Genomic DNA, 22893 nt, shown 5'->3' with positions numbered 1-22893 from the left:
AGCAACACTTCAAGTCACAATGAGCCAGTAGTAGCTTGCCTGATATCAGTTTAACTAAATGGAACACATTCCTGAAATATGAAGACTGAGAAAAGTAACCTGTGAATGTGACAGGGATGTAGAAAAAATGTTCGTTTTAGTTGCAGAACAAGAACTTGAGTTTCTAGGAGAAAGTTTGGGTGCAAAGGAATAGCCAGGTCAGACAGGATAGGAAGAAAGAAGAAAAATCCGCCTCCTTTTCTTAGTAAAAAGGTATATTCCAGGAGAGTACTTTCTTCTGTGATATAAATAAAATAAAGATGTAAAATGTAAAGTTTTATTTAAAAACTTTGCCTCAGGACCAGGCACAGTGACTTGTGCCTGCAATCCCAGAACATTGAGAGGCTGAGGCGGGAGGATTACTGGAGTTGAGGAGTTGGAAGCTGCAGTGAACCATGACTGACTGAACCACTGCAGTCCACCCTGGGCAACAGTATGAGACCCCTGTCTCAAAAAAAAGAAAAAAAAAAAAAAAAACTTTGCTTCAAACTGTGTAGTTACCCAAAGTGCTCACGTGCATGCAGACACTTACATGTGTATATATAAACATGTGTCAGTGTACACACATGCAATAGATGCAGCATCTCCAGCTCGTCAGATTTCAATGCTTGACCTTTAAGGCATCTCCATGCTCCATAATCACCCCAGCTTTGCCCAAATGACTTTTGCGGGGAGGCCGACGCCCAGGAATCCCTCCTTCCTTGGCTCCCTGAGCTTTCCCCCATTTTGTCTTCCTTGTCCCTCTGGAAATCTCTTTCATCCCTCCACAACTTTTTTCCATTTGAACATAGGAACTGCAGCTTAGAATGGTATTTCCCAAATTTAATGTACTTTTTTTTTCAATTAAAGAAAAAAATTCAAAGCAGCTGCCAAATGAATCAGGATCCTTACCTTTTACATAGAGGATACCTGTGAGTTCCTCTCCAGCTACCGAGTGGAATGTGAATGCTTTTGCTGCCCAAACACCCACTGAGGTCACTGTGGAAAATGCAAACACCCGGGCCCTCTCTGCCTTCTGAACTTGGCTTGCCTCCCTGACAAGTACAAGAGTGGCAGGGGTGGGATGCCTACGAACAGCCTAACCTGCCTGGCGGCTGTGCCTCTTTGAAGAAATTATTTTTCTGAAAACTCACAACTGAAGCCAGAAAAATCACCTTCTATTTTTCCTACATTGATCTACAGTGAGAGTGTTCTTCCCCAAACTCAAGTTCCCGTAACTCATAGAGGGAACCCATATTGCTGGTTATTACCTTCATAATACTCCAAGTACTGCTCAAAATCTCTAAGTGTCCTACATGGGTTTATGATCAAATCTGGCCATCTAATGCTTGCCTTTCCCTGGACAGTGTGGCCACTTCTGCTGGTCCTGACTACCCCCACTAGGTTTCACCACCTCCTCTTGGAACCAATGCCACTGTATCTACCAGCAGCCGCCTCCCTTCCTCCTTGGTTCCACTGCGCTGCCAGGCCCCTCAAAAACCGCCTCCTCTCAAAAACTGCTGCCTCTTCTTGTATCTCCCACTGAATGCCACCTCATATTTTAGTGCTCCTAAAATGTCAAAGCTGTGAGGAGCAAAGTTAACTAGGGAAGACTGCCTCTCTCTCCTTTTTATGTTACACTTTATTAGGAAATTGCCAATTCTATGCTGCTACTCCTTCAGGTTGAATGCAGTATTTTCATTAGACAGAGCCCTGGTTACTTAGCGAGTCAACCAGAGCAAGATAATTGCTGTAACAAACAACCTCAAGATTTCAGTGATTTTAGAGTGTAAAAGTTTATTTCTGCCTATGTCACAGTCAAGGTGGGGGTGCAAGTAGATTGCGCTGGGGCTCTGTTCCTCCCAGCCATTCAGGAACCCAGACCCTTCTGTCTCCAGCTGCTTCATCCTTAGGGCCTCAGAGGTCTCCACTGGATCATTTGCATCCCAGATCATGCAGGAAGTTTTGTGGGCCAGGCCTGGAGGTGGTGTACGTGACTTCTGCCCACATTTATTAGGCTAGACCTCAGACACAGAATATGTGTGCTGGGAAGGTATGAGCCCAGGAAGAAAAGGGGACGAGTTTGGGGAGCATCTAGCCAATCTCTGTGACACTGGTCACCCCATGCCTTTGTAAATGACAGACCTGACTTCTTGAGTTCTTGATGGTAGGAAAGGGTTCAGGCGCTGCTCTCCTTAGGATTGCCTTTCTGCTGTAGGGACTAAGGCTTTGTTCCTGAGCTGAGTTTCTCGTCACGACTTATGTGTCTAAACTGAAGCTCTCCCAGGAGGCTCCTCACTCTCTCTGCAGAGAGATTTCTGGAAGCCATTCCTACATCATTCAGCAGAGGATGGACAAGTCTGAACTCCACTGACTTAACTGAAGCGGAGGGTAGTACCCTCAGCTACACGGGTGCCAAAAAGGGTCAGGAAGCAGTAATGAGTATGAGACCCAAAAAGCAAAAAGAAAATGTCATAGCAAATAGCAATGAGGGCGGTGAGATTGAGAAAAGCGAAAGAGGTGCCCAGCTGAGGACATTTGGGGGTTAAACGCAGATGTCAAGAAGCCTGTGAAATCAGTTTTGCGTGGGGATCAGGAAGTTTGAAAAGCATCTGTACCAGTGGCATATTCACTTCTCTTCACAGAGAACTGAACTCTGCCCAGGAGTTACATGGCTTGTCATGAAGACAAACAGGTTTATGTTCCCAGAATGTCCTTTGATAAAACACAAGGGCTCATCTCACTCAGATCACACAGACTTCCAGCCTATAAAACTTTCTAGAGTCTGGACTCTAAAATGCTTTGTGGGCCCTGAAATTTAAACAAAGGCTTCTTCTTAACAAGCCTCCCGCTGGAACACATGTTTGAGAACAGTGTAATTAAGGACAGACACACCCAGGCCAAATGAGCTCTTCGTCCTCCCATCCCTCATTCTAGCGTGTTCATGTTGACTGAAGGACCTGTAGTAGCAGTGTGGATGGTAACAGCCCCCATTCACCGAGCACTCGTCACCTGTAAGAGAAGACAGTGTTTTGGACCCTTGCCAGTCATAATCAGCCCCTTCACTGACTTCCAAAAAAAAAAAATGCAATGGGCCAAGCATATTGTGACTTGAGGGATTTTCCTGAAGATTCAAGGGACCAGGGAGATGGGTCAAGGCACATAGCATTCCCCCCACCCCCGCCCCCCCAAAAAATATCTATTAGATGCATCTCTTCTCCCAGTCTCTGCTCTTGGCCCCATCACTTCATCTTCCCCACCACTAAGATCTCTTGGGTCAGTTCCACTCTCAGGCTTCCTCCTCCTCCCTTATTTCCTGCCCTCTGCGGCCGTTAGCTTCAACATGAGGCTGGAGTCTCACCTCCATCCTATGGGCAGAACATTTCCATGGAAGTTGTCACTCCATACAGTGGAATTCTCACACAGTGTTCTCCATATTGCCCCCTAATAATATCTTGTTGAATTCTGACAGCAATCCTAGGACACAGGTCATCTATCAGTGAGAAAAGGTAAACTCAGATGCACAAAGCCATTTGCCCAAAGTTACACAATTCCCGAGGATTTGAATGCAGGTTTTTCTGTCTTTTAATCACAAGCAGTGACGTCAGATAGATGGCATGTATGCTCCAATATGTCTTTTTTTTTTTTTTTTTTTTTTTTTTTGAGATGGAGTCTTGCTCTGTCGCCCGGGCTGGAGTGCAGTGGTGCAATCTCGGCTCACTGCAAGCTCCGCCTCCCAGGTTCACACCATTCTCTTGCCTCAGACTCCCAAGTAGCTGGGACTACAGGTGCCCGCCACCACGCCCGGCTAATTGTTTGTATTTTTAGTAGAGATGAGGTTTCGCCGTGTTAGCCAGGATGGTCTCTATCTCCTGACGTGGTGATCTGCCCGCCTCAGCCTCCCAAAGTGCTGGGATTACGGGATTACAGGCATGAACCACCGCACCTGGCCCAGTTTGTCTTTTCTTCTTCCAGGGCACGTGTCAATCACCACACTCTGACAGTGGGCCCAGACATAGCTTCAGAATCCCTCACTCTGCTATCCAGGGAGCCACTACCTATCAATTGGATTCGGCTCAAAAATGGAAAACTACTTGTAATCCCTGCCTCACTTACAGCATTGTAACCAAACTATTAACTCCTTTATGACAGTACTTGATTCATGACAGATGTCAGTGTTAAATGTAACTGACATTTGGCCATCATTTGTTCTCATTGGTTGGGAGTGCTAGCTGATTAGTCAGACATGTTCTGGTTAGTCAGGACCTATGCAGTACTGTGTTTTTCATATTTAGATTACATCCCTGTTGAGTCTTCTCAGTTCTGCATGTCTAGCTCACTGGTTAAGTCCTAAGTAATTCTCTAAAAGTCAGTAAATCAGGGTACCACTGGCTATGTGACTGAAGTTCTAGAACACTTCATTTTTCTGCACATCTTATTTATTATAGGCAGCTGTGTGTTGTAATACGAATATATATACCATATTTAATCTGAATATCTAATATTAAATTTGAATATATGTCTATCATATTAAAACTCCCATACTAAATGTTGAGTTCTTAAAGAATGGAAGTGAAATTTTGTATCTTTTTAGCCTTTCACAATGCATAGCATATGGTCCCATATGTGTATTGGATAAATGTGAAAGCAGGAATAAATACCCATCACATTATGAGAAAAGAATGAAATCAATTTAGAAAAAAAGGGGGGGGAGGACTTTATTTTATTTGTTTTATTTATTTATTTATTTATTTATTTATTTATTTATTTATTTTCTGGAACAAGTTCTGGCTCTATTGCCCAGGCTGGAGTGCGGTGGCACGATCTCAGCTCACTGCAAGCTCTGCTTCCCAGGCTCAAGCAATCCTTCCCAGTTCAGCCTCCCGAGTGCTGGGGCTATAGGTGTGCACCACCACACGTGGCTAATTTTTGTATTTTTTGTAGAGATGGGGTTTTGCCATGTTGCCCAGGGTGGTCTTGAACTTGTGAGCTCAAGTGATCTGCCTGCCTCGGCCTCCCAAAGTGCTAGGATTACAAGCGTTAGCCGCTGTGCCCAGCTGGATTTTATAATTAATAAAACTTTTTTCCTACGCGCATACTCCCTGCTTTGTGTAATGCAAATATTCTCATGTTCTTTCACCACTCTTCTCCATACCAGTGTCATAGTCCAAGCACCCAGGCCGCATGATGGGGAAACGCAGTCCCTCTGCGTGTGAATCTCAGCAGTGTGCACAAGCACCACATATGCCTCGTGGCTGTCACTTCTCCCCATCCCTCCTGTTAGGTGGACTCAGCATTTCTGATAATTACCTCTGGCCATTTCATCTCTGCACTTCTGTAAAGAATTATAAGGCCAGGTGCGGTGGCTCACACCTGTAATCCCAGCACTTTGGGAGGCTGAGGCGGGTGGATCACCTGAAGTCAGGAGTCTGAGACCAGCCTGGCCAACATGGTGAAACCCCGTCTCTACTAAAAATACAAAATTATCCAGGCATGGTGGCACATGCCTGTAATCCCAGATACTCGGGAGGCTGAGGCAGGAGAATCACTTGAACCCAGGAGGAGGAGGTTGCAGTGAGCCAAGATCGTGCCATTGCACTCCAGCCTGGGCAAAAAGAGTAAAACTGTGTCTCAAAAAAAAAAAAAAAAAAAAAAGGAATGGTAACACAAAATAGGAAAAGTTGACAGTTAGTATCAAGGTACTGCTCCTGGAGTCCACTGACTATAGTCTTCTCATAAGGCCATTCCTAGCCCTTGCTTTCAAGGAGATGGATATAAAATAGTAAACAAACCCTGTAAGCTCCTTCAAAGGCCTTGCAATCCAGGGGAGAGACAAACATTAAGCAAGCAATAAATACATATATCATTACAAAGTGCGGCAAGTACAATGAAGGAAAAGAACCTAGTACTGTGGGAAAGAATCATGGGGACATCATAGATTAGTCTGGGGAGGGAGGAAATAAGTGGCTCTCTGAGAAACTGATACTTAAGCTGAGGCCTGAAGAATGGGTAGAAGTTGTTCATGTAAGGCTGAAGAACAGGACGTGTAAAGGTCGAGTCAGAAAAAAGCTTGGTTCAGCTGGGCACGGTGGCTCACGCCTGTAATCCCAGCACTTTGGAAGGCCGAAGCGGGTAGATCACTTGAGGTCAGGAGTTCGAGACCAGCCTGGCCAACCTGGTGAAACCCTATTCCTACTAAAAATACAAAAAATTAGCCAGACGTGATGGCACATGCCTGTAATCCCAGCTCCTGGGGAGGCTAAGGCACAAGAATTGCTTGAACCTGGGAGGCAGAGGTTGCGGTGAGCTAAGACTCCACCCCTGCACTCCAGCCTGGGCGACCGAGACTCCATGAAAGAAAGACAGAAAGAGAGGGAGAGAGGGAAAGAGGGAGGGAGGAAGGAAGGAAAAGAAAGAAGCTTGGTTCTATGGAGGAAACCAGTGTGCCTAAGGATAGTTGCAAAGAGCTGATGTGAGAAGCAAGAGGCAGACAGGAACCTGATCATGCAGGTGCCTTGACATTGAAGGACTCTAATTCGAAAAGTTGATGTGATCCAACTGCCTGCTATGCAGGGAATAAACTGGAGGATAACAGGAATAGAGACAGGAAGACCAGATAGTTATAAGCAAAAGGTCCTGGTGGTGGATTCAGATACTCATGCTCTGTCTCCCAGACACAACATGTGCACAAATTCTCACTTTTCACCTGCTTTCCCATTCTGACAAGAAAGAAAATACGGGTCCTGTTTATTTTTCTCTTATTACACAAACTATTAAGACTAACAGAGCTCCTGTTTCTTCTCCTGTGAGCCTGACTGCAAATGAGACAGTCACCCATGCCCAGCCTGACACATTCCTGCCCCCCCAGCATCTGGTCTTCCTGCAGCCTCTGTCAGCTCTCACCTGGGGACTGGACCAAATCATATAGACACTGAGGCTTCCTGGCTCTCTTCTCCCCTGAGAGATGCCAGGGCTATCTAGAACCATTGCATTAGGTGACAGCCCAATACATAATATATGGAAAAAAACTCCCTCTAAATTGAGCTATCATGAAGGGAAGGTAAACAGCCATCAGTTGAGCTATACTATATAAAAATAAATTAGCAGTCAGCTGTGGTGGCTCACACTTTGAGAGGTTGAGATGGGAGGATCATTTGAGGCCAGAAGTTCAAGACCAGCCTGGAAAACATAGGGAGATTTCCATCTCTACAAAAAATTTAAAAATTAGTTGGGCGTGGTAGTGCACACCTATAGCCCCAGGCTGAGGCAAGAGAATTGATTGAGCCCAGGAGGTCAAGGCTGCAGTGAGCCCTGATTGCACCACCACACTCCAGCCTGGGCAACAGAGCAAGAACCCATCTCAAAATAAATAATAAATAAATAGGCCAAGCACGATGGCTCACGCCTATAATCCCAGCACTTTGGGAGGCCAAGGCAGGTGGATCATTTGAGGTCAGGAGTTGGAGACCAGCCTGGCCAACATGGCGAAACCCTGTCTCCACTAAAAATACAAAAATTAACTGGGCATGATGGCCGGTGCCTGCAATCCCAGCTACTTGGGAGGCTGACATAGGAGAATTGATTGAGCATGGGAGGTGAAGGTTGCAGTGAGCTGAGATCGCGCCACTGCACTCCAGCCTGGGCAACAGAGCAAGACTCCATCTCAAAAACTAATAAATAAATAAATATAAAAATAAATTCTCCCTAATACACAATCATGCTAAATACTATCCATAGTCTCACTCCTACACAGTTAACACTTTCAGCTTTCTTTATTTGAAGCACATTGTCTAATGTAATTTTATGAATTACCTAAGAATAATTACTTTTTTTTTTTTTTTTTGAGATGAAATCTCGCTCTGTCGCCCAGGCTAGAGTGCGGTGGCATGATCACAGCTCACTGCAGCCTCGACCTTCTTGGTTCAAGCAGTTCTCCTGCCTCAGCCTCCCAAGTAGCTGGGACTACAAGTGTGAGCCACCATGCCTGGCCCAGTTGAGGTTTTGAGAGGAATAATCACGATGGCAGAGCTAAAAGTGTGCATGCAACCACAAACTAGAGAAAGTTGTGAGACAAATAAATCTACTGTACCTTTGCCACCGCAAATATTTTTATTTCTTCTTTTATATTTTATTCCTTCTAAGAGTTTATCTTTAGGGAACTAAAGGCTCTGGAAAAGTTTTCAAGGACTTCTGTATGAAAAGCTACTTTTTACTTGTCCAGTTCATAAAATCTCACTCACTTCTTTTTCTTCTTTCTTACCATAAATGTTCTCCTTTTATATTTCAGTCTTCAAGATCTGGGAATTTTATTCTTTAATCAAATGATTAATTTTTGTTCTCTTACCCCAGCCTTAATGACCAAAGGAGGATTGTTTAGATTTTGCTGGAAGGTATTTCCTAACACAAATCATTTTCTTTCTCTGACTCAATTTTTAAAACCCTAGTTTTATTCTTCTCCTGAGAGATTTTGCATGAAGCTAATCTTTTTTCCACTTCCGCAATCTTAAAGAACAACACTGGCCTGATTTGAAAAGACATATTGTGATACATTTTCCCCCATCATATTTTAGAGGAACACTTATTCCCCAACCCTCAGATTCCCATGGGGTGGGGTTTTCACTAGAGTATCTTGTGAGTCTCCTGACTAGTGTTCAAAGGAAGGAAGCAGGTCTTGCTTAGCATAACTGCTTCCCCTTGAGATTCATTCATTGATTCATTTTTAAAATTACTTGTTCAGGCTGAGTGCGGTGGCTCATGCCTGTAATCCCGGTACTTTGGGAGGCCAAGGCAGGTGGATCACTTGAGCCAGGAGTTTGAGACCAGCCTGGCCAACATGGTGAAACCCCATCCCTACTAAAAATGCAAAAATTAGTCAGGCATGGTGGCATGCACCTGTAATCACAGCTATTCGGGAGGCTGAAGCAGAAGAATCAGTCGAACCCAGGAGGCGGAGGTCGTAGTGAGCACCACTGTACTCCATCCTGGGCAACAGAGTAAGTGACACTCCATCTCAAAAAATAAATAAATAAAATAATATAATATAAAAAATAAAATTATTTATTCAACACATATTTGAGCAATCATTACTGAAAGGCCCTATTCTAGATGCTGGGGATGTCAGACCAGACAAAACAGACAAAAGTCCTTGTCCACATCATGTATGTTTGTGGGAGCTATGGGGTCAAGCAGGGGAGAAGAGAAATAGTTAAGTAAAATATATGCTGTGTCAGATGGTGGTAAGTATTACAGAAAAATAGAATAGAGAAGGGGAGATGCAATGTGGAAGTTGCAGGGAGTGGTGGGCAGATGTCCAATTTTAAATAGGATGGTTAGGGAAGGCTTCAGTAAGAGGGTGATATGGGAAGAAAGATCTAATAGAGGCATCATGAATAACAAGAACTTGGAGGCAGAAGCATACCTGACCCGTTTGAAGACCAGCAAAAAGGTTGCTGGAAAGGGTGGTTCTTTTTTTCTGAGACAGGGTCTCACGCTTTTCCCCATGCTAGAGTGTGGTGGCGCTATCTCCGCTCACTGCAACCTCCAACTACCAGGTTCAAGCGATTCTCCTGCCTCAGCCTTCCAAGTAACTGGGATTACACGTGCTTGCCACCACACCCGGCTAATTTTTGTATTTTTGTATTTTCAGTAGAGGTGGGGTTTCACCACGTTGGCCTGGCTGGTCTCAAACTTCTGGCCTCAAGTGATCCACCCGCCTCGGCCTCCCAAAGTGCTGGGATTACAGGTGGGAGCCACCGTGCCCAGCCAGGAAAGGATGGTTCTAGGGAGAGATTAGAGATTAGATGAAGTCAGATATGGCCAGAGTAGGAGCAGATTCTGTAGACTCGGTAGGGAAAAGTAAAGACTTCGGCTTTTAGTCTAGATTAAATAGGGAGACTTTGAAAGCTTTGGGGCACAGAAGCGTTTATCTGACTTAGATTTTAAAAGTATCTGTTGAGATCACTTTGCTGTTTTGAGAACAGACTGTGGGAGTACTGGGAGTGATAAATCACTTTTGACTATTACAATGACCCAAGCCAGAACTGATGGTGGTTTGGACTAGGGTAGTATCTTTGAGGGTGGGGAGAAGTGGGAGGATTCTTAAGTTAATTTGAAGGTACAGCCCACAGGATTTGTTGAAGAATTGAATGTATGGCATGAGAGAAAAAGGAGTCAGGGACAATGGTGAGTCTTTTGACCTAGCAACCAGAAGACTAGAGAAGGGGAAGACTGAGAGGGGATTGGGATGGGAAGGAGACATCAGGGGTTGGCTTTGGATATGTCAAATTCAACATCCAATTAGATATGCAAGTGGAAATGTTGACTAGGCAGTTGCATGTATGAATCTTGTGAGTTCAGGGAGAAGTCCTAGGTGGAGATATAAATTTGGTAGTCATTTGGTAGATTTGAAGTAAATTTGGTAGCTAATGCACATAACCCATATGTAAAGTCAGGAAACTGAGTAACATCACAAAAAGCATGTGTGAGGCAGGAGAGGAGGGGAGAGTGAACGCTGCAGCATTTCAACATTCACAGTTCAGGGAGAAGAGGAGGAACCAGCCAGGGAAAGCAGCAGGCATAGCCAGTACGATCAGAGGATAACCAGGAAAATTTGGTGTCCCCGAAACCAAGCAAAAAAGTGTTTGTGGGAAAAGCGTGGTCAATTATTTTAAATGCCACAGAGAGATCAAGGAAGAAAAGACTAAAGGGTAATGTGCCTGCCTTCAGAGAGCACACACTTTGTTCTACTCTGCTGTGGTTTAAGGGCCTTCAGTTGTCCAGCTGTGCTAGCCTGAGTACACCTCTCCAATTCAAAGAAAGAATTTGCAAGCCCCTTTTGCAACAGATCTAAGCCATGTCATTCAGCATAGCTTTCTCTCAATAGTGAAGCTGATATTTTATCTCCATCTGCCCATCTCTTCAGTCTATTCCCAGTTCAGAGCTATGCAGAGAAGATGGGTATTAATTTACTGAGTCCCCTGAACCTTCAGTAATCATAAATATTCCTTAGGTTTATCTCTACTTAGTAGATGTGAATTTTTGTTCTCTTATATAGTATATTTGCCCAGTAGTATTATCTTATCTACTTCTTGCTCTATCTTAGAGAGATTCTCTTTAAGGCGACTTTCTTCTTCTCTAGCCAAGCTTTTAACATTTACTGCGAGAGTCTTTGCAGATGTCCCTATGTAGGATTGGAGAGAGGCCCTAATCCATCCCTGTAGTGACTCTTCCTCCTCCTGGGAAGCAGATGGGATTAACAGACCATTTCTAATTATTGTTCTTAAACAAGGCACTGCAAGATTTATAAACCTCTTCCCAAAAGCCAGGCTGTACATCTGACACAAAGAGGAAAACGTCGACTTTTTTTTTTTTTCCCCCACAACTTTACCATGAAGAGTCCCTCTTTGCTGAGAAATTGTGCTTTGTATTTTTTCATGTTTCTAAGAGGACAGGCATACACTTGTCCTTCGGTGAACCAAATGAAGTAGAGGATAAGATGCGATATCTCTGTAAGCCCACAGGATCTGCTTTGAACAAAGTAATATATTTGAAGCGAAAAGCAATCCTTCTTGAAATAGTCACTAGGTTGTGCCTGTAGACACTTAATTGCAAGGGGTCGGCAACCTGTCTTCCATGTCCTGATGAACAAAGACACACCACGTGTGGGCCAAGGACCACTGGAAACTTCAAAGAGGCCTCTTCAGGCAGAGGACAGGAGCCACAAGGGTCATACTTGGTACTGTATGTTGAGGATAAAGGTGATAAGAAATTCTCTAATGGCCTCTGTGCCTCCGTGTCTGAAATTTCTATCTCAAGATCAAAAGAACCAAGGTACAGCCTAGGTAAGAAAGGGCTCTTGTCCTAATTTTGGAAGAGCCTGAAAATGAAACCCAGGAGAATTTCTTAGATGATATTGCATGGAATTACCTTTCCATGAAATTAGACATTTCATTTTCATTCTTTCTTTTACTCTGGAGTTAAAGACTTGTTTGGTTTCTTTGGCTGTTTGTTTGTTTTGCCTTGTCAATAGCTTAAAGATTTTAAAGTAGGATTCTTAGAGAGATTCACATGAAGCTGTTTTCTTATTACCATCACAAATACTTTATTTTCATCCTACCCCCCACCACCCTCTGCCTCAAAAATCTAGGATTTTATTCTTTTATTCAGGAGATTGTGCATAACGTACTATTTCAGTGAAAAAAATATTTATTTCTGTATTTCTTTTTATGCCTTGGCCTGAAAGTCATGAAACTGTTGTCTTATTCCAGAGATTTTATTTGCATAAAGCTACTTTCTCCTTCAGTAATAGAGGTTCTGAGACAAATAGATTTCTCATAGAGAACTTTCACATAACCCAAACTTGTTCTTTAAGACTACACATTTTTTTCTTTTTTTTTTTTTGAGACGGAGTCTTGCTCTGCCGCCCAGGCTGGAGTGCAGTGGCCGGCTCTCAGCTCACTGCACGCTCCGCCTCCCGGGTTTACGCCATTCTCCTGTCTCAGCCTCCCGAGTAGCTGGGACTACAGGCGCCCGCCTCGTCGCCCGGCTAGTTTTTTTTTGTATTTTTTAGTAGAGACGGGGTTTCACCGTATTAGCCAGGATGGTCTCAATCTCCTGACCTCATGATCCGCCCGTCTCGGCCTCCCAAAGTGCTGGGATTACAGGCTTGAGCCACCGCGCCCGGCCTACACATTTTTTTCTCAGCCATAAAAACTTATAATTGAGTTTTCTTATTGAGAAAATCTGTATACATCTTTTCTCTTTCACCTTGAAACTCGGGCTAAAATATTAGACACTGAAGAATTGTATTGCCCTTTAGTTTTGTATTACATAATTCTTTCCAAGTAGAATAACAATTTAACTTTCAATCTATCTTCCGTTACATCATTACTCAGGCTTTAAAATATTCATCTCACTGGTGATCTATCATCTCTCGCAATTTCTGGTACTCAAAAAACTACATGTTCTTCAGTTTTAATTTAAGTGAAGAAATGCAGGAGCAAATTTGACAAACATTTAGTTTAAGATGGAATAAGAAACAAAAAAACTTCTTTACTCCTAAACACCATGTATTTGCCAGAGATATTGTTCACCTACCAACTTTAATTTCATGCCTTCTCAGTAAATCCAGAAGGACAATTTTAGAGTGAAGAGCAGTACAGCCCTCACACAAAAGGGGCCCTAATTCTGAGCCTTATGCCTCAGAGAATGCCACGCTATGGGGTGTCCTCCTTGAAATCTAAGTCCCCTCCAGTGGCTGCAATGCCAACTGAGGAAGCACACCCCTGCTATTCCCTGTTTCTCTCCTTGGGGAACCTGCCCCAACCACATGCCGGGGAATTTAGCTATACATTTGAAACCAAACTGTTTCTACTGATGAGGCTCTGCTAGAAATACTTCCCCAGGTCTTCCCCCATCCCTGCCATCCCCCCACCCCACATAGCCACCCCACCCCACCCCTTCCCAGGTCCAATTTCAGCCCTGCTGCAGGGGATTTGTGGGTGTGTGTGGTTGTTTCTTTTAATAACATTTGATCTCAATGTTGGAAGGGATCTCAGAAGTCTGCAAATCTAATCCCCAGTGAGTAGCAATTGCTTCTTTAATCCTCAGTCATGTTATCTCTGCTGGGACATCCTCAGCTCCCCAGAACTCGGCACGCGGCAGATAGCCGCTGTTGTAGGGCTTGGAGACTGCACCTGTGACTGCCTCCCAGGAGAACTGATGCTGTCTTCTGAAGACAGAGACAGCAATGCTGAATCCCTGCTCCATACATCAACCCTGAAAATGCCTGAAATATTGATGCAGGGTTCTTCGAAAATTTCGCTTGAGGCTATTTCCTTGTTTTTATCAAAAATACAGCATGGACAGCATGGCAAGACCCCATCTCTACAAAAGAAAAAAAATTAGCCAGGCATGGTGGCACGTGTCTGTGATCATAGCTACTCAGGAGGCTGAGGTGGGAGAATTGCTTGAGCTGGCAGGTTGAGGCTGCAGTGAGCTATGATCACACCCCTGCACTCCAGCCTGAGCGACTCCAGCCTGAGCAAGACTCTGTCTCAAAACAAAAAAGAAATTTCCCCTTCCCTTTGCCTTAAGTACATGAAGTTTTATCATTTTACTGCAAAAGGTTTTCCTTTGAGGCTAATACTCACTTCTGCAATCAAGCCTTACATTCCCTTGAGAGGTATTTCTTTATGGAGTTAATTCCTCCTGCCTCTCACAAATGTTTTCTCTCTCACTGCATGGGCTTTAGGTCTTTAAAGACCTTAGATATGGACTCTAAAAGCTGAGAAAATTTCCATTTCCACTAGTACAGGCTTAAAGACCAAGAATGGCAATTTTCATTATTCTTTTGTAGCTATTTTGTCATGAAAAAAATGGCTATTTTTAGAGAAGTAAATGTACTGGAGGCTACTTCAACCTGTCTCATCACAGAACTCACTTCTTGTTTTTCTACATTGGTTGGCCTGAAAAACCTGAAGTTTGTTCTCATTTCTAAGAATGAAGCTATTTTCTTCATTACAAAACCAACCTTAAATAACAGTAAACATTTTAAAGAAAGGGTTTTTGCATGAAGTTTTTCTGCCTGTCCCATATAATTGCTTTCAAATTCTCTTTTTAACCTTAATTTTAATCCTCCATCTCTGTTCTCTCATTTGATAAACTGTTGAATATATTTTCCTCCACTCCCCAGTCTTAAAGACCAGGAATTCAAGAGTTTATTTGCTTCCATTACAAATGTATTCCTTTTTACACCTTAGCCTTACAGATCTGTGAATTTCTTCTCTCTTTTAGTGAATGTGCAAATAATACAAACTGGCAACATAGAAAAGAAGAGATACAACCGGGACCAATGACCAGATACTACTTTTTCAGATTATTTTTATAATGTCTTATTTTAAAAAGGAATAAAAAGATATGGTTCATTTTATTCTATTTTTTTTTTTGTATTATTTTATTTTATTTTATTTTTGAGACAGGGTCTTGCTCTGTCACCCAAGCTGGAGTGCAGTGGTACAATCTTGGCTCACTGCAACCTCCACCTCCCAGGCCCAAGCCTCCCACCTCCACCTCCAGGGTAGCTGGGACCACAGGCAGATTCATTTTAATTTTCTTTTTTTGTGTGTATTTTTCAATGAAATAAAATATAATTTATAAATATATGTGCACAATCAATTTTAGCTATTTCAAATAAAGACATAGATCTAAATGTACTAATAATATAGAAACATACCCATCGTAAGTTTCAGATACATAGAGATGTAACTATCTCTCTACATATATCTGAAATACGTATGTATTCAATATATGCGTGTATATGTGAAAATGTTAATTTGAGTTTCTAAAGTCTGGAAAGATAAATACTAAGCTGTCAAGGGCAGTTATCTCTGGGAGGCATGTTGCCTTGCATTCATGAAGGGAAGGTTCTGCTATCATAGGGGAACTTTCACTTTTGACTCCTTTTTCATCTGTATTGGTAGATAATAAACATATTTCTTGTAAAAATTGTTTAAAAGCCACCAGCACAAAAATAGAAAACAAAAAAACAGAGTATACTAAGGACATAGTCAATTAAGAGAAACTATATAAAAATGTAGATATTAATTTCCATCAGAAAACTTTTCTAAGATCTATTTAAGTTTTATTAACTTCCAATTATGTCATTTAGTTTAACTTTATAAACTACCTCTCCTGTTTGTTTTAATGTTCAGCATATTTAATTTTGATTGTAGGTTTTTATGCTTGACTTTATAATATTAAAACATTTTCTCTACATAACAGTAGTGAATCATACAAGATTGAAGAGAAATAATTTGTGATGAACTTGGTATCTTTCCACTTGTTTACCGTAAGCTGGGGAAATGTAGCTTTTAAGGATATACTATACATGTTTACCCAAGGTAAAATTTCAGAAAGGTTTTAGAGTTAAAGCGTGTCTTCACATAGAATACTTTTTCCTTCCTGGCAAGTAGTCAGTTCTTTATTTTCTTAGCCGGTACGCAGTTTCCAGCTTTGTTGAATCGCTGTTTTCCCCAGGCTGAGTCTAATCAGAATCAATCTCCTTGGAATAGTTCCACAGGATATTTGAAAGAGATGATAAATCAGTTTCCTCATCTTTTTTCTCTTAAAAAAAATTATTTCCCCTGTTTAATTTTTAAAATCTAATAGAATTTCGAGTTCCTGCAAAGATGGAAAACTGGCATGGGTTACCGGCTTCCTTCCCCAGAATCAAACAAGCAGAAGCTCAGAAGGAAGCATAGATTCCAGGAACTAATTACATCAACAGTAAGAAACCCTGGGAGATGGAAGTTCTGCACCTGAAGAGGGTGGGGGAAGAAGGGTTGACAATAGCCCAGGAGAGAAGACTGGCAGGGGGCATAGGTTAGCGAGAACAAGATAGCATTTTCCTCTTGCGCCTTTCCTACTCTGCTTGCAGACAGTGATTGCCTACCTGTTCACCATGGAAATCAGTGAAACAGGAGTCCAGGGGCTAAAAACAGGCAACCCAAATCTCCTGCTTTTAGGAGTTAATAAAATCAGGGGAGAAATGACCAGCCTAGAGCATTTACTCTTCCATTCTTTCACCAAACTCCCCAGCTATTAACTTCCAAATTATATGTCTAGCCTGGACCTCACCCTTGAATTCTAGACTAGGGTATTCAAAACTGTCTATTTGTAGTTCTTCTTACATGTCTAATAGACATCTCAAGCAAAATATGTCCACTAAATTTCTGATATTTCTCCAAAAATGTGTTCCTTTTGCAGTCTTCCACATTGCAACAAGTGATAAATCTATCCTTCTAGTTAAGGACTCAGTTGCTTTCCAAATCTGCTTGCACCGTCTTCAATTTATATCTCAATAAGTTCACAAAAAGGAGAATTGTGAAGCTCTAGAAAGGAATGCAATCTCTAAGCATCATCACGAAGTGAATTGCATGAAGTACGATTAAGTGAAAAAAAGCAAGGTGCAGATTAAGGTGTATAGTAGCCTACCTTTTATCTAAGAAAGGAAGGAATGCCAGTATATCTATGTATACATATATATAGATTTTTTTAATGGAAGAATAAGGGGCTAGGCACAGTGACTCATACCTGTAATCCCAACACTTTGGGAGGCCAAGGTGGGAGGATTGCTTGAGCCCAGGGGTTCAAGGTTACAGGGAGCTGTGATCATGCCACTGCGCTCGATGCTGGGTGACAGAGCAAGACCCTGTCTCTACAAAAACAAACAAACAAAAAACTGGAAGAATAAATTAAACTCTAATGAAAAATGGAAGGAAAAAACAAGTTAGAGGGAATAGGGTTAGAAGTTAAACTTCTCGAGGCTGGGCACGGTGGCTCAAGCCTGTAATCCCAGCACTTTGGGAGGCCAAGACAGGCGGATCATGAGGTCAGGAGATCGAGACCATCCTGGCTAACATGGTGAAACCCCCTCTCTACTAAAAAATACAAAAAAAAAAAAAAAAAACTAGCCGGGCGAGGTGGCGGGCGCCTGTAGTCCCAGCTACTTGGGAGGCTGAGGCAGGAGAATGGCGTAAACCCGGGAGGCGGAGCTTGCAGTGAGCTGAGATCTGGCCACTGCACTCCAGCCTGGGTGACAGAGCGAGACTCCGTCTCAAAAAAAAAAAAAAAAAAAAAAGAAGTTAAAACTTCTCTGAATATACTTTGTTTTAGAGCTTTGACTTACAAACCACATAAATGGTTTACATAATTTAAAAATAAAATTAAATAAAGGTGAGAAAATATCAGTTCCTAAAAATTGAGAACAAATACTAAGTTGATGGTTTAACTATTAACATATAGAGAAAGTGATATCTAATTAATTCAATAACTTCAAAACATATTAATTTGACTGTACCCTCCTAGTGGGATATATTCTAAGGGAAAAATAGAATTGCAAAGAAATCTTACATTGTATTCAGGGCTCATTTGTTAATAACAATATTGATATGGTGAGTATCAAACTAACATACACACATATATGATAGGGTATAGAAAATAAGTAATTTTGTAATGATGTTTGAAACAATTATATATACAAATAGAACAGGTTAAACTGTGTTACGTTAAAGCTGCCTCCTTGCATATTTTAAGTTTGACCTAAAGTGGACTGTAACCTAATTGGATATGTAAACAGACTGTAACCTATCACAGGTTGCCAACTGTTGAAACCATGTTCAAACAAGGCAAACACTGAGCTGTAACCAACCCAGTTGTTTCTGTACCTCACTTCTGTTTTCTGTTCACCACTTTCCTTTTTCTGTCCATAAATATTATCCAACCACGTGACAGCTCCACAGTTACTCCAAACCTATTCTGGCTCCAGGAGATGGGAACGCGCCCCGATTTGTGAATCCCTCTTTGCTCAATTGTGTCTAAAGTTTTTCTTTTAACAAGCAAATAAGTAATTATGCTAATTAGTAAGAGTAAAGAAGTGCAAATATAAAATCAAAGAAGGTAGATAAGGAAAAACTAATATTTTATTTGAATTGGAAATATGAGTACTAACTCATGAGGTATTTCTCTTTCCCGTAAACAAAAACATATTTCTAGCTCTGTCCAGGAAACAGGCCTTCATACATTGACCAACCCAATAGCAGTGAGGACCTCTAGTGCCAGATCGTGATCTCTGAAGGGCTCCTTGGGAAAATGGATGATTTCGTGTCTGGAGCAGGAATGAGCCTAGAAGACCTTGTCATGCTAGAAAACAAGGAAGCTACTAAAGTCTGCTGGATTCAGGTTAAAAGGTCACAGGAACCAATTTGAAGGCACTCACAATAGCCAAAGATGGGACATTATCAATAAGAATAATGATTACAACAGAGAGACTTAAATATATTAAAATCCATAAGTTCATAATGATACTTTTTTAAAAGTCTCATTGATCATCTTTAAAAGATAAAAAATAACCAAATACTTTTTTCCAAAAATGGAAATGTGAGAGTTATATCCCATGGGACAATCCTCAGCCAGCATTGTACAGGAGTCAGTGATAAATATTCCCTTCTTCCCCTTCAAGTAGATGATTCTTAAGTGTGCTGCACATGACTTCCCAGAGGGTCCCTAACAAGGATTAATCTCCAGTTCTCCACAGTGCCATCCACTCAGTAAGGTGCTCTTAAGTTATCTTTCCCTCCTTTCCTGCTTCGTTCTTCCCTTATTCTTCTTTGAAGGATTATTTTCCAAAATAATGACCATCGCACAAGCCTTGTCTCAGGCTCAGCACTTTGAAGAAACCTAGGCTAAACAGTTGGTATTAGAAGTAGCTCTGCATAATGGAATACTAGTCAGTCTTGAAAACAAAACAAGGAAATCCTGTCCTTTTCAATAACATGGATGAATCTGAATGACATTTTGTTAAATGAAATAAGCCAGATCCAGAAAGAGAAGTACCACATGAACTCACTTAGATGTGAAATCTAAAAAAAATCAAACTCACTGAAGCAGAGAGTAGAATGGTGAGGGGTAGGGAGGTCAATAAGGAGGATGTCAGTCAAAAGATATAAAATTTCAGTTTCATAGGAGGAATAAGTTTAAGAGATTTATCATAGAATATAACAACGTTAGATGGTGATTGTGAAACATGGTTATAGTTATAACAATGTGTGATGTACTTGAGAATTGCCAGGAGTAGATTTTATGCGTTCTTGCCACAAAAAGTAAGTATGTGAGATAAAACATATGTTAATTCAGCTGTTCCACAATATATACATATTTCAAAAATTATGTGGCATGTCATAAATATATGCAACTTTTATTTGTCAATTTAAAAACAGTGAAATAAAGAAGTAGCTCTAGAAAGCAGACCCTCAGATTGAGATGCTGAGACTGGGTCACTTACTGGTCAGCCTTGAAAAACCCCAAGTAGGATAAGCAGGAAAGAGATAATTATACAAACTATGAATTTGGTTGACTTTTGTTCACGGCTTCAGAGGTCTTGAAGAAAAAGGGGAAAAAACCATAGATGGGCGCAGGTTAAGTTGATAACTCAAGACACACTGTGAAAGTGAGAAAGCTTCCATGGTAGTGTTTGAAGAGGTTCTTATCCTTTGTAGCCACAGGGCAGATGCTATTCAAAAGCAAGCCCAGAATTGAATTGCCAGTCTAGCAGAGCTCCAAGAATAGTGAATGATAGCCTCAATAGATCTCTTCTGTCAAGGTCAAAGATCTAGTATGATAATCGTGAGAATCAGAGACTAAGATGAGGATATTTGGTTGCATGAACCTGACCACCTTGAACCAAATATCCTCATCTTAGTCTCTGATTCTCACGATTATCATACCAGATCTTTGACCTTGACAGAAGAGACCTACTGAGGCTTTTTTTCACCAACCTGAAGGATTAAGGTTCCTCCCCCTTATTAAAAGAGAACAGCGGCCATTCAATAGGAGACCTTGCAGAGGGCTCGTGTGAAGCAGGTGCTTCACAAAATGGTGCTTGTCCTTCTCAAGACCTAACTCTATCTTCCCTAACTACCTCCAAACCAGTGACAGGAATAAGGCGCAGCACAACTCAAGTGAAGATTCTTCCTCCTGAACATATTATATACACATACAACAAGTTTAAAGACCTGGTTAACATATATTAATTGGAGTGCGTATGGGAGTGGAGCTTAAGGATGTTAGACTGGGGAGGGAGAATATAAGGTGAGCTAAGGGAGCAGATAATGATGTGGGAGCACTCTTTCATGACTCGTGACTTGAAACTTAATGTCCTGATAAGGACACTTGTAGTCAGTCCTAAAATGGTGTTGGGACGACTCCTCGAGGCTTGGATACAGTGTCAATCTCTCATGAGATAGAGATGCTGGAACTGCCTCAACAGAGTGTTGAGAAAGGTGTCAACAAGTTCAGAAAGGTATACATATTAAAATCCTTTGCGATGTGAATCAGAGAACCTAACACTGACTAGGTCCCCCAGGAAGGCCAAAGTAATAACCAGTACAGGAAGTAATAACAGTGGTAGCGAGGCACCAGCGTCTTTTGAGGTCAGCCATAACTGTCCCTTAGTACATCTGTGTATTTTATGTCTTAGTACATTTGAGAGCAAGAGATTTTGCAATGGAATTGGGCTATTATCAATGGGGATGATAAGATTCAAGAATAGCAGAGACCAGATGGTGGCATCTAATCTTAAAAGTCAGGAGGAGCATAATTACTGTGATACAGACCAAAGCTAGAGTAACAGTCAAGGTTTCTTCACCTACTAGTATCTGTGGCAATGGCCAATAAGAGCAATACAGAAGGGCAACCAATTAGACTACTACTTGGTTTATATAACCACACAAAAATTGAAAGCTAGTGAACAAAAGGCTGATGTCAGTCACCAAATGGATAATTGCAATCCTATATTTCAGATCTCAGGCCAGTTCTCAGAACTAAAGCCTACTGATTGAAGAGGAAGTCTAACCTCCTTGATAAGGAATCCTGCAATGCCACTGCAAATACATACAATAAGCATGCCCCCATTCCCTCCCCAAAGGGACCTGCAGCCTTTTTCCAGATATACTAGGGAAAAGGGAAACACCCAGATTTTTGAGAGCCATTAGACATACAGTCTTAGCTGATACTTCTGCCAGGGGGTCTGAAATGCCAGCATAGTCCCCAGGTTAGAGTGGGAGCTTATGAAAGCCAGGAGATATATGGAGTCCCTGTCCCAGTCTATTTCACAGTGGGTACATGGGCTACATAAACCTACCAGTGATGGTCAGGCCCCTGAGTGCATAATTGGGATGGTTATAATTAAAAACTGGAAAAGCCCTCAGATTTCTTTCTTGACCTGTTGTATTAGAGTTATTACAGTAAAATTGACCCAGTGGAAGCCTCTAAGCTCACCTATGTCTTCTCTTCCAGCCATGATGGTATATCAGAAGGAAAGCCACATCTTGAAAAGAATTACAGAAATTAGTGCCACCTTTAACGAAGGAAAGGAGGCAGGGATAGTGGTCTCCATCACATTCCAATTTAATTTGCTTTTCTGGCCCTGAAAGAAATAAAAAGAAAAAAATTAACTGCCTGCTGGACCACTAATTTAAACCTATAAAAATTGAACAACGTTGTAGTCCCATATACAACTGCCATCTCATTGTCACTGCAACCCAGATACATTGCAATATGGCACCTTAACTGAAATAGACAACACAGCCCTGTGTTGCTTGGTCTACATTATGGAGTTGGCAAGGGCATTCTTTTCAATCCTCAGCAAGAAAGACGGCCAAATGTTTTTCAGGTTTTTGCTTTTAATGTGAGATGAGCAGCAATATTCCTTTACTGTTTTGCCCCAAGGCTCTGTTAACTATCCTACTCTTTGGCATATTTCACCATGGAGCAGCACTTTCACCTGACCCAGTACTCAAAGAGGTCCATCAAGAATTGAAGGAGTCTCCAGTCCATACCTCCAAGACGACAAAGAAAAGAAGGAACAATGGTCGTGCCAAAATGGGCCACGGCCACATGCAGCTTATTTGCTGCATGAACTGTGCCCAATGTGTGCCCAAGGACAAGGCCATGAAGAAATTCGTCATTTGAAACACAGTGGGGGCTGCAACAGTCAGGGACGTTCCTGAAATGAACATCTTCGATGCCTATGTGCTTCCCAAGCTGCATGTGAAGCTGCGTTACTGTGTGAGTTATCCAGTTCACGACAAATTAGTCAGGAATTGACTTCGTGAATCCCATAAGGACCGAACACCCCCACCCAGATTTAGACCTGTGGATGCTGCCACACGACCCGCACCAAAACCCACGTAAGGAGCTGAGTTCTTAAAGGCTGAAGACAGACTATTCTCTGGAGAAAAATAAAATGGGAATTATACTTTTAAAAAAATGAGCTGAAGGAGCTGCAGATCCATGCCAACAAGGTAAATCAGCAGATCA

The 22893-nt window shown here is 41.8% G+C and overlaps 1 protein-coding gene across 1 annotated transcript in view; it reads right to left on the bottom strand.

The window, feature by feature from the left end:
- FAM234B (family with sequence similarity 234 member B) overlaps positions 1-22893 on the bottom strand; it is a 42256-nt gene that overhangs the window by 13310 nt on the left and 6053 nt on the right. The window contains exons 2-3 of the mRNA XM_030938939.1: positions 22727-22804; positions 22413-22637 (exon numbers count right to left, since the gene is read on the bottom strand). Of these exons, the coding sequence (XP_030794799.1) occupies positions 22413-22637; positions 22727-22804 (303 nt within the window). The remainder of the gene's footprint in view (positions 1-22412; positions 22638-22726; positions 22805-22893) is intronic.

The sequence above is a fragment of the Rhinopithecus roxellana genome, chromosome 10 (genome assembly GCF_007565055.1).
Source record: "Rhinopithecus roxellana isolate Shanxi Qingling chromosome 10, ASM756505v1, whole genome shotgun sequence".
In the NCBI taxonomy this organism is placed as follows: domain Eukaryota; kingdom Metazoa; phylum Chordata; class Mammalia; order Primates; family Cercopithecidae; genus Rhinopithecus; species Rhinopithecus roxellana.
Note: the sequence above shows the minus strand (reverse complement) of the source record. Positions and strands in the feature narration are given on the sequence as shown.